This window comes from Fukomys damarensis, unplaced genomic scaffold (genome assembly GCF_012274545.1).
Source record: "Fukomys damarensis isolate Sample0158 unplaced genomic scaffold, DMR_v1.0_HiC HiC_scaffold_18, whole genome shotgun sequence".
NCBI lineage: Eukaryota > Metazoa > Chordata > Mammalia > Rodentia > Bathyergidae > Fukomys > Fukomys damarensis.
The window spans coordinates 717155-729803 of NW_022900930.1; the positions used below are offsets into that span (position 1 = coordinate 717155).

Genomic DNA, 12649 nt, shown 5'->3' on the forward strand with positions numbered 1-12649 from the left:
GATACATCACCGAGATTAAACGGCGAAGGGTGCATCTCATCAGCGTTCCCTTGCACGTCCTATGCTGCCCCATTTCTATCCAGCCCTGACCACATTGGTAGAGAACTCCCCAGGACAGAAGGAAAGAGCAGCGCGTCTGGCAGTGACTCACAGGCTGGCTCTCTGGCAGTGCAGCACAACACAGTCGGCCACTCTCACCACAGAACAGGCTAACTGGGCCCAACAGACTCACTGCTTTTCCCTGTTTTACTGCACCTCTTGCAATGGCACAATCCACAAAGGCAGCATCAGAGAAATAAAATTCTGCCTAGTGGTTGGTGTCATAGATACTCTCCAACATGAGTGATGTCTACTTATTACCTAATTACCAGTTTTAGTAAAGGATACTGTCTAGTAAAGCTAGACAGTATTGGTGGTGGTAAGGGGTATTTTTCAGAAAGCAAATTCACCCAGTTGTCTATTTGGAAACTAGGTGAGCAATATGAAGAGGCAAACATGAACTCTGTATGATTCACAAACATATGAAGAGTTCTCTCTCTCAGTCATTTGGGAAATGCAAACCAAAACAGTAACTTTTTACCTAAAATGGTAAAAATTTGAAAGTTTGATAACATTCAGTGTTAGGGAGGACACAGGTAAAGGGTACTCAACATAAAAGTAGCACTATAGAAACATATTCTATAGTAGAAATATAAGTATTATACACATAAGTACAGTACAAATATAAATTGGTACAAAATTCTTGAAGGGCAAACTAGTGTTTTAGGCATAAGCTGTACCACTAAGAAATTTCATGCTTAGAAAGCCACCTTACATAACCACACGGTCTACGGCAGCCACTAGCTATGTGTAGCTACCTAAATTCAGTGTAACATTCAGCTGCTCCGCTGCCCTGCTGCACTTCAAGTGCTCACAGTGCTGTGTGGCTAGTGCCTATCTCACAGGACAGGGCAGAGTCAGATCACAAAGTCCTGCCTGGCAGTGCTGCTGTGAAAATATCCACAAAAATGGGAAACACTCAATGCTGCACTGGTTATAAAATGAAAAAGAATACAGTGAAAAGAAGACTTGTTAAATAAATCCTGTCATATTTATACTAAAGCATGCAAGTAAAAAATATACAAAGAAAGAGAACTCCAATGTTAAAATACATGGCAACGACAAGATGCATTGTAACATTTTATATATAAACAGCGTATTTATGAAATCTCTAATGACACTAAAAAATATCTGCAAGGATACATATCAACCGGTTAGTGGCAGTGAAAGGGGAATGGAAAGAGGAACTGAGGATTTTTTTATTAATTTAATTTGCTCCTAAACTGTCTGAATTTGTCAGAATTTGCATATATTACTTGTTTGTTTGTTTGTTTGTTTGTTTGTGGTATCAGGGATCGAACTCGAGACCTTGTTCTTGCAAAGCAGGTGGTGGAACCAGAGCTAAATACCCAGCCCTTCGCATGTACTACAAAAGGTTTTCAAAAGTTCTACTCTTAAGAGTTTAATTTCTTTCTAAAGCAGTGGTTCCTTTTTTTGGTCATGTTTTTAGATCTGCTCATCAAGAACATTTTCCGAACCCTGGAGGGGCCACAGATGCATCCTTCTCCCCCTCCGGCCTCATCCTACCTGCACCTGTTCCCTTTCCTGTTTCCCCTAAATGTACTCTTTCCTTTGCCCCATGTTTTCACCCACTCACACCCTCATTTATCTTCTTTTTTTTTTTGTTTTGTGAGACAGTGCCTATGTAGCCCAGGCTGAGCTTGAACTCATGGCAATCCTCCTGCCTCAGCCTCTCAAGTGCTAGGGTTACAGGTCTGCACCAGCACACCCAGCAGACCCTCACTTCTCAACAGTTTTATAAAACTACCAACAGTACACACCTAATCACCGTGCAGTGGAAAGTAAGTTTCTCAGCAGTGTGCTTCTCCCCAGCAGAAGAGAACTCACCACTTCCCCGCTTAGAGACCAAACAAGGCAAATGAAGCAGAGGGCCAAGCAACAACACAGCCAGCCTCACACATACTGTTGCAGACACAGCCCACCCACAAAGGCATTTTCCAAAACCAATCACAGCAAATACAAGAAAATACCACCACTAGCAAACCAGATAAGCAACTATGTTCCAAATGTGATGGGTTTATTTGATTTTACTCTGATGCAAAACTAAAGATTTCACTATAGCACAGAGACCAATATATTAAAAGGTCATGAAAAAGTGGCATGGGACATGCAGGGCGCAATGTACAAACTGGGAGGGGTGGGGGGTCAGGTCGTCTCCTTTAACATGACACTACATGGTCGCTGAGGAACGCGCTTAAATGAACACTGCACAACTCAACCCAATGCAGCACAAACATGACAACTTCCAGGCCTGCCTTCAAGAACCCCCTGGAGGATGGGCTTGCGATCACTAGACTTTAGTGTGAGGAAGATTACAATTCTTTGGAAGAATAAAAAGTCCACACTTTTAAAATTTCACAGAATTTTAAGGCCAGAACATAGTGGGTTCATTTCTCTTCACTTGCAGGGATAAATCTGAGGCTTTACTCAAAACCACATTAAGCTTCCAGTTCGAATCCCAACCCAACTTTGTGACCTCCAGCATTGAAGTTCTTCCCATCGATTAAAGCTGATAGGGTCAGTTTGACTCCTAGGAGAAGAAAATACCACAATCATTCATGGCCAGTATTACAATCAATTCAAACTTTCTAGAAATAATGGACAGAGTCAATGGCATGGATTACAGCCGAGTCTAAGTGGCACTAAACTGGCCAAGTGTTCATCTATAATCAGGATCCACAATGTAAACCCAGAGCACGGCAAATTGCATTTGGAGTTTCAGGATTACAAACAGGAATGAGCAAATGCAAAGGCCGAAGTGGCCAGATTATACTTTAAAATACATAAACATTCTCCAGGCTTCGATTTGACTTTGAATGACCAAATGAACCAAGCTGTGGTGGCAGCAGCTGGTCCACAGGTTACCCTTTATTCCTCTACCACCGCCAACCCTAAGCCCTCTGTGTTTTCCTTTACATACCTGGTCGGAGGGTCTGAGTATAACCCAGTCCAATCAGGCTGGCATTATTTACTTTAGCCTAAGATTAAGAGATGGAACAGAAACAGAGCAATCAATTCCATTATACTGAAAGCCAACACAACCACCACTTCAGGCATTAGGTTTCCAGTACCTTAGGCCCAATCTAGAATTGCTGAAAGTGAAAAAGGAATAAACAAAAAAATAATCTCTTAAGAGGTCAACAAGAAGGTAGGAATAATGGGACCTTAAGTCTATATGCTCAAAGGGCTAGATCAAAATTTTTAAACACACTACAGCCATACACTTCTGCCTACTGAATCCTTTGAGATGCCAATTTATAACCTCTGACTGTGGTGAGAGATGAACTCTGGTGACAGAAAAACGATGTGGCTTCAAATCTTGGCACTGCCACATGCTGTGACCTTGTCATTTCTAGGCCTGTGTGCTCATCTGTGTATCAGGAATAAGGGCACACTGCTCAACACACAGTTGTGAAGGGTAAATGAGACACTACACTTGAAGCTTTAGCAGACCCCTGAAATTCAAGAGCTCATTCACAGCTAATTATTAGTAAGAATTACTAGTAGTAATCTAATCCCACAAATTCACAGATGAGAAAACACAAGCCAAAGATATCAAATTACTTCAGAGGCCAGACAACAGCCATGTAAGAGGAGGGGCCAGGACTAGACCTATGTTCCCTCACTTGAGGCATAGTAATTTCTTCACTAGATAGTGAGCTGCTCACTAAAGTTAATAAGGAACATGCAGAACACACTCTATCACAACACTCAGCTACAACTTGGGTGAAAATGAGAGCAGATCCAATCTGGCAGCACATTCTTACAGAGAGAGAGGTTCTACAATCCAGCTTGTATTTAGCAGCGATGCCAAAACGGGTGTTGTTGCTGCCAGCCGTCCACGCAAGGTTTATTGAGGTTTCAATCTTTTCATTAACTTTCTGGTAGATAGAACCTCCAAATTCAGTGCCATCATTCCTGTTTTCATAGCATAAGAAAAAGTCATAAAAATGCATTTGTACCACTATTATAACATGGAAACAAATTCTAAGACATCTAAATATAGGTCTCATTTTCTACCTAAAAATTTCAGCAAATTTCCAGCATAAAGACTAATGAGTAAGTAATTTAATCCAATTTTGTGATTTATAATTAAATTAACCAAATTAAAACATAGTAAAACTTGACTGATTTGCTCAGCTCTTTGATATAAACTTTTTTTTTTCTTGGCAATAAGAATTAAATCAAGGACCTTGACACTGAATTACATCTGCAACCCCTGTTTGTTCTAATTTTGAGATAAAGTCAAACTAAGTCACCAAGTTGCCCAGCCTGGGTTTAAACTTGGCAATTCTCTGGCCTCAGCCTCCCAGAGCATAGGGATTACAGGTATGGGCCTCCACACCCAGCCACATAAGGTAGATTTCTCATACACAATTATGCTTATGGACAGAACCATAAGTATGCTTATTATAAATATGGTAAATATGATCCACAGATCTACATATGATCTCTGGGATTTTCACAGAATATAGGAACTTCAGAGTGCAAAGATTATGGAAAAAAAAAGCACAGGAATAAAGCTAATTCTGGACATTTTTAAAACACAACCCTACAATATCTAGGGGGCACTGTTCCAGAGAAGCATCCAAATAACAATTTTCATGATTTCCCTAATGACGGTTTCATCAACGTTCATGCCTTTGTCTGGAATATACCATTGTGTTTTAGCTACCATATATAAGTTAGTGTCTAGTGAAGAACAATCTGCAGAACTTCAAAGGCACAGGGCCCGCCCTTGCTTTTGCTGGCTGGTGCAGCAGCACTGTGCAGGAGGGCAAGGCATAAAACATAACTGAAAAGTTCAGATTCATTCAGTCAGATTCAGATTCATTCAGCCTACATAAATGAGTCCCAGAACCGCTCTCGGGGCTCTTATAACTTCTGAATACAAAAGGGGTAGCAGGGCTCTGACCAAGGACACCCGAACATCTACAGGACTCCTGAGGATGGTCCAGGTTGCTGACATCAACTGGACGGTTATTAGTAATTCAGACCTGCTTCTGGAGACTGCCCAGATTAGTATTGTACCCAACAAGGCAGAACGTCTAAGAGCTCTTGTACCAAAGGGGGATGATCTGCTCTGTGCTCAGGAGCCTCCTGCCTAGAGGTTCTCCTTCCAGAAGACCCCAAAACTCCTTCAAGTTCAGGGACAAGCTGAAAGGTCGGTAACTACCTACAACACAGCAATGTGCATGAAGCAGACAGCCTTTTGGCGGTGTTTCACTGTCTCTGAAGACCACACAGCAAGGATGGGTATCAAACATGATGAAAAACTACCACTTTGGAGAATGGCACTAGCACTAAAGAAGGAATCAATTGTAGACACTCACACATGAGTGTGCAGCTGAAAGTCTGCAGCCTTGTAACCCAGAGCGAAATTATTCTGAGACAGTTTGGATTTGGCTGTGTCAAAACTCATCTGATAGCCAGCAAGCCAACCTTCAAAGGCCAACACAGCCCAGCCATAGATGGTTGGTCCAGAAAAATCTATGTCAACATTACTGCCAAGACTAAAACAATCCCGTTTATAGGAGGCCTTCAATTTCCCACTCTTCTTTCTGTAAAAACAAAATCAATACAATAAAACATGAGTTTCTACTACTGTCCAGAAATCTTTAGAGTAAGACCCTCTCTCTCTCCCAATGTAAAAATTGTTTTGGTAGATGGCATACACATGGGAAAAATGTTTCAAATTATTTTCATTAGGGTTAGAAAGGTATACCCTATTATTTTCCATTTCCCACTATAAAATCAAAGTAATAGCTCACTTGATATTTAACTTCATAAAAGTATGAACAAAATAAAGAGGATGGTCACAAGAATTCAACTGAGATTAAAAAGAAATAGTATGAATGCTTTCATCACAAAAAAAAAATGTTTGAGAAAATATGCCTACCCTGATTTGAACAGTATATAATGTATACATGTATCAAAATACTACCTAATTCCCCATAAATTTGTAATTGTCATTTAAATATACTTAAAATATTACGATTAAGATATTTCACTGTGAAATACTGCAATCTGAAAATATCTGCATACAAACATGAGAAATCAAATCTCCTTAAATGTCAAATGCCACAAAAAGTAACATCTAAAACCCACAATTAATCTATCATAGAAAGAAGTGTATTTCTTCAAAAAAAAATCCTAAATACTCCAAAATCATTTCTGAATAGTCCTTGTCCTACTGCGCCTCTTATAAAAGTATTTATCCTAATGATAACTAAAGCATGAAGGACACACCTGCTATTACAGCTGAGAAGAAATTCCACTTTGTATTTATCTAGGATCTTGCCTTCAGTTAGGGACAGAAAATGGCACAATCCTCATTTCTCACGTGAGGAACTTGAGCCAAGATACTGAGTGATTTACAGAAGCTATAAAATTAAGTCAGTAGCAGAACTACTCACCACAGTGTTTTACAGCCAGTAGACTATATTCCTAAAAAATTAACTGAGCAGAATACCATGCTTTTCAATCCTTAGAACAGTTAAGAAATGTCTGTAGTCTCAGAATTTTCTAGCTCTTGAACTTTTTCTTCAACAGGCCTCTTTGGAATAAATGTATAAGTTTTGTTCACTTGTTCAATTTTCAAATGGAAATTTTACCCTGCATCAAGAAGGGGTCTCCCTTACACACACAAGGCCTCAGGCATCCCTAACAGCAACCTCCTAAGCTCTTCTTGCCTCTAGACTTTCTACTGCAATATCCTATTCTAAAGTTCTAAGGCTCCAACAACAATTCAAACAATGGGGTCTGGATAATTACCCTGTGTTCGGTACAAATATAGTATCAAGAGTCAGTTTCAAACCTTCCGCCAACTGAAAAACAAAGATTTTAAATTAACAATTAATAATTTTTAAATCTCTGACTCAAAAAGGCAAATTTAAATTTCCTCTAAATTCTTCTTCAATAAAAAAGGAAGTTACTAAAGAGAGCCAGACATTAAAGTACATAATAAATTATCTGTCATCCTTCCCTTTCTCCTCCCTCCTTACCCCAACCATAATTCTCCCATCAAAAAACAGGTTAAAATGTATAGACCACATCCTATTAAAGTAAAAAATACACAGCACAAAAATAAACAGGATTCCAAAGTAACAAAATAATCTTGCTATTTTCTGGAAATTATTGTAATAAGATAACCTGACATTTAACAAGCCAATAATTTATTCAGTTGTACCTCTTTATTATCTGTAATTGGCAATGTGCATTTAAACATACCTCAAAAATTTAATAGAGACCTGTTCAGAGTAAACACCTGACAAATAATTCTGCCAAAAGATTTTCTCCTTGAAAATACTAAAAAGTTTAGAAAAATTTTTCTATGAGCTAATTTTGCAATAATTACAAAACTAAACTAAATTACTATAACTAGTTTCTTCTATTCAGGAGAGGGTGGGCTGCAGAGCAGAATAAACAGAACTGGCCAGAATGTAGATGGAATGTGATCCTTAGAATATTCACAAACAAAGCTTATTTTCCGAAACATGAATGCATAGCTAAAATGGCCACATAAAGAGGAAAAAACACAGCTATAATTAGGGTGTAAGATCTCATTCATCTGGTACTTGGGGTTTGTTCCATTATTCAATCCACAAGAGAAACTGAACCTGCAAGTAACTTCTAACACTTTCCTTTACCTTATTCTCCAAAGAGATTTCTGTCCCCAGAGTGTTGTCTGTGTTCCATTTCTGGGTGAAGGTAAGTCCATAGTTACAGACTTTGTATTTGGTCTCTAGGTTGCCTGATGCTTTCCCCGTATCAGTGTAAGCATGACCTGAAGTAGAAAATTCCTGGAAAGCAAGAAAACATAATTAGAATTGGCTCATCAGACAGAAAGCACTTATTTCAGAAAAGTATTTAATGAAACAGAAACCAATACAATCTACTTCTTACTATAGTGCTACTCTATAGTGATTTATTTCCTGCTTTCTTGTTTCTAAACTCTAAATATTTTAACTATTACTTTCTAACACTCTGTGTTTCTGACTGATATTTACTGTTCCATATATTCTCTGATGGAGCATCTTAAATTCTCTAAAGTAAAATACATTCACCGAAAAATAAATGCTTTTACTAAAAAAAGACAAAAATGCTAAATATCAAATATTTTACTGTCATTGCCTTAAAAAATATTATTAATTCTCTGTAATATCTTTCAAGCCAACAGCTAATCTAGAGATCCTTAAAAATCCAACCTTTGAAAAGGTCAACACTTCATTATTTTCTTACAAATGTACTTTTATTGTGGAAAAATACAATTATCATAAAATGTACAGCTTTAACAATGTTCAAGGATACAGTAAAGTGGCGTTTAATACATTCACACCACTGTGAAAACATTTCTACCTGTCTGCAAAACTATTTGCAAAATTTTCAGCATAAGTAATTTTGATATTTGAAATTATCCAATTTTCAAAATAAATGGAATGCTACGATTTATCCCTTTGTCCTCATTCTCCATCCTGCATGCTGTCTCAAGTGCTTTTACCAAACACTATAAAGGCCTTAAATATGTCCCCCTTCCCATGAAATGCCCTTCAGTCACATGAGCAATGAGAAATAAATTTCCTTCTCGGGAGGAGAGGGGTCAACACCTGTCGCTGACAATCTAAGAACTGTCAAGAAGAGAACATGCTGACTGGCCCTGTTTGCCAGAAGCATTTCTGAAATACTGCCCATGTAACACCAGGCTGATCCTGCCTGCAATGTGAACCCTCACTTTAACAAATATTCTACCCCCGATTTAGGTTTGAGGACGAGGCAACTGTGAAACTATGATCTGTTTATCAACGGCACACAGAAAGCCTTCGAAATGATTATCATGCAGCACATTCAGGGCAAGACTTTAGTAAAAAGTGATAAAATGTTTAAGACTTCACTAATTCTTTAAGGTGACAATTGTTTTATTTTAGTAGCTCCAACTAACTATCCAATGTTTTTTGTTTGTTTTGTTTTTCAGTTGTTATTTTGGTGGTTGTATTGGGGGTGGTGGTACTGGGGACTGAACTAACAGCCCTTGTATTTTGAGACAGGGTCTTACTAACTCACTAAGTGCACAGGCGAGGCTCAAATCTGAAATCGTCCTGTCTCAGCCTCCCACATTCCAGAATACTGGGATTATAGGCATGCACCACCACACCTGGCTCTCAGTGTTTTATTTTCTCTACATTCCACAAATTTGACAAGTATAGTAAATGTAAATCTTAATTTTGGTGTTAGAAAACTTTATGCACAAAATTAAAGAGATGGACTGGTCCACGTCTTCCTTGTTATTATAATTTCTTAGTTAGAAGCTTGTCAAGAAACAAAAATAGCAGAAAGATAAGTTTCAAAGAGAGGGCTAGGGTTGTTTTAAGCTGAGTTCCGGATTCACAATTCCTTCACTTTTTGGTTAATTTCATAATTAGTTCAAGTAAGTAAAAACTACATTCATAAACATGCATTTTAAAATTTATAGTTCTACATTAAATGCTAGTAAAAAAAACAAAAAGGTGTTATTGTTAAGTAGATGGCATATGATAAAACATACCAAAATATAATCTAAAATAACGTAGAATGATCAATGAAATTTATACTAAACCAAGACCAGAGATGCAGAGCAACCATGAAAACAAGCACATAAATAAGCTTTGCCTTACCATCTGAACAGACAAAACCACAGCGGGAGCAAGAAAGGGAGACAAAATTGTAGTTGATGATTTTTCACAACACAAATGTAAACTGCACAAATTCTGTAACCTATTCAAAATGCACATCGTTCTTCTACTTTAACAGAACCATACATACAATATGCTCACTTTGGTAAGGTGGAGAAAGAAATATAGGGACAAACCTAGATTATACAAAGCACAGTACAAAATATCATAGGAATTCCACATGTCTTTTGTCCTAATTAAATCTATATATTCAGAAATAAAGCCTGCATGGGTATGAATAGGTATACACCAACAAAAGATGCAGCCAATGAGAAAAAAACAGAAGATGAAGTACAAGAAAAGTTCATCCATTTGCTGATATTTATAGAACAAAAGCTTTGGTTAATGATGCTTTGAAAATACATTAACATATACTTTATTACAGCTTTAATTTCCAGTAAAAAAGACCTGAAATTACGAGCATCAGTTAAAAAACCAAAATAATCTTCTACGTGAATACATGTAGAAGTATCTTTTATTTCTGTATTTTGCTTCAACTACTCATGAAGGGAAAGAACTGCTTTTGTAAAAAGACAACAAAACCTATATGAACCTCTTATAGAAATAAAGTTATTATTCACCATATAGATATTCATAAGAGCTTTATGACTGCAGTGTCTAAAATATATATTCTGTATCTTCTAAGAGTAAGATACAAAATACTCTTATTATGACAAACATAAAAGGTCTCCCCCCAAATTAAATCTATCTGCATGTGTAACTGGAGTATGTTCACTGAAATCTGAGAGTATAACAAAGCTGTGAGGAAGACAGGATAGTGCCAACTGTATGCTGTTTTACATAACTAGATGAACAAGGATTTTTAAACAAGTTGCTTATAAGTATGCTACATCTATTAAAAAATATTAGGTACTCACCACTCCACTACATGACTTGGTTTTCAGGTCTATTTTGACCATTCCAAACCCTAAATACACACACACACAAAAACAAAGTAATGTAAAAAATGCAACATTCACTCCAGTTTTTTCAAGTCAAATTATGAAACTAGTATACAGCAGTGATGGTAAACTTTTTAGAGCTTTCAATGATACAAACAGCCCACTGCAGCACTCATGCCATAGGTTTGCCACCATATGGAAAATAAACGGTATTCTCATGAGATGACAGTTCCATAAAAAAATGAATTATGACTTAAAAATATTAAGTCCCTCAAAATGAATAAAAATAACTTTTAAAATACAAGTTAAATAAGTGAATGAAAATATACACTACTCTAAGAGCAAAATTACTATAGTATATTAGAATACAGTACTAGAAAACATGTATATGTGCCTATATATGGTTAAAATATACAATTAATACTAGTAAAAAAAAAATCAAATGTGTAAAATAGAAAAAACTACAAACTTGATTAAATTTTAAAACCTAAAAACACCTATTCCAAATCAGAGAATATATGCTACTCCAAAGAAGTAAAAATTTGTATCTTCACTTTTATAAAAACAATGTCATTATTTTGCAGTAGGAAGAAGTACTTTAATTATTCTCAGGACTAGCCAAAGGAGGCTTAAATATTACAAGTCTAGACTACTTCATATTATAGATCACATTATGTATTATATATATATAGTATGCGTGCATGCATATAACTGCTTTTAATGCTTGTAAGGGACTGCACCTCTAAGAATGAAGTTCAATACCCTGTTAATGCTATCCCCTGAAAGCCTGTGAAGTAGATTAATGTTGACTTACCCTTACTTTATTAACAAATTATCTTATATACAGGAGACACTCAACACTAACCCTCAACCCAAAGTGGAGATGGCATACTTACCATATCCTTTGTTGAAAACATCCTTGGCAGCCTTTCCAAGGTCACAGTAAGTTGGTGTGTTACACATTATCTTATAAAGAAAAATGGAGACAGAGGAATAACCATTTAGTGTACATTGACTCACAGCTCTCTACTCTTTGATCTTGTGAGGTGCTTTTTTCCTTCCTTTGAATCGCTGAAGTGTAACCTAATGCAATCACAGTTAAGAGGAGGCATTCTGCTCCTTAAAGAGCTTTCCAGAACACTGGAAAATAAAAAGGTTTACCCATAAGATTTCACAGAGATCCAACTTCTGATTACATTTCAAAGAAAAGAAAATTCTCACAGCTGAAAATGCTTTGTTAAACTAGACTTCTGAAAAAAAGTAAAACAGCAAGGGATTTAGCTCAGTGGTTCCGCCACCTGCCAATCTCCATAACTAAAAAAAAACAAAAACAAAACCTAAAAAAAGGTAAAACAAAACTTACCTTACAAAAACTTTGGTTATACAGCTAAAGAACTGTATAAAGTGACAAGGTAAACTTTTTAAGGAACTGTAAGAATATATGCCATCAAAATCCTCCAGGTCAGGGCTGAGGAAGTAGTGGAGTGGCAAAGCATACACTAAGTATGAGGCACACTAAGTATGAGGCCTAATAGCCAACACCAAAAGAAAGGAAGGAAAAAATCTTCAGGGTTAACATTTTGCTACTCTGAAACTGAATTCTTAAAATAAGAATTACCATACTCACTGAAATGTATTCATCCAGATAATGTCCTCTCTCAAATGTCCTCTGCTCTCAAAGTCCTCTTCTTTTTAAAAAATAAGTGCAATAAATTTACATATGAACCAGAAATAGGACATTTCTACATGCAGTAATCGCCTTCCCCACCCCCCCAAAAAAAGGTAAACCCTGAAGGCACTTTGACTTTGTAACTTGCCTATCCATTATGCTTTGAATTGTTCTCCTACTAGCATGATCTTTACATCGAATTCACCAAGGTTATTCCTCTGCCCTCTTTGTATAATGGAAGATCGTTTCCT

General features: G+C 37.0%; 1 protein-coding gene across 2 annotated transcripts; it reads right to left on the bottom strand.

The window, feature by feature from the left end:
- Positions 1 to 2097: 2097 nt before the first annotated feature.
- Vdac3 (voltage dependent anion channel 3) lies at positions 2098 to 12417 on the bottom strand. 2 transcript variants are annotated; one of them, XM_033765345.1, is made up of 10 exons: positions 12357 to 12417; positions 11626 to 11695; positions 10706 to 10755; positions 9771 to 9773; positions 7770 to 7922; positions 6895 to 6947; positions 5454 to 5681; positions 3888 to 4038; positions 3041 to 3098; positions 2098 to 2650 (listed from the first exon to the last, which is right to left on the bottom strand). In XM_033765345.1, the coding sequence occupies exons 2-10, from the start codon at positions 11690 to 11692 to the stop codon at positions 2559 to 2561; spliced, it is 855 nt and encodes a 284-aa protein (XP_033621236.1). In that variant the 5' UTR covers positions 11693 to 11695; positions 12357 to 12417; the 3' UTR covers positions 2098 to 2558. The 2 variants fall into 2 exon arrangements, with proteins under 2 accessions (XP_033621236.1, XP_033621237.1); XM_033765346.1 differs by lacking the exon at positions 9771 to 9773.
- Between the last annotated feature and the right edge of the window lie 232 nt (positions 12418 to 12649).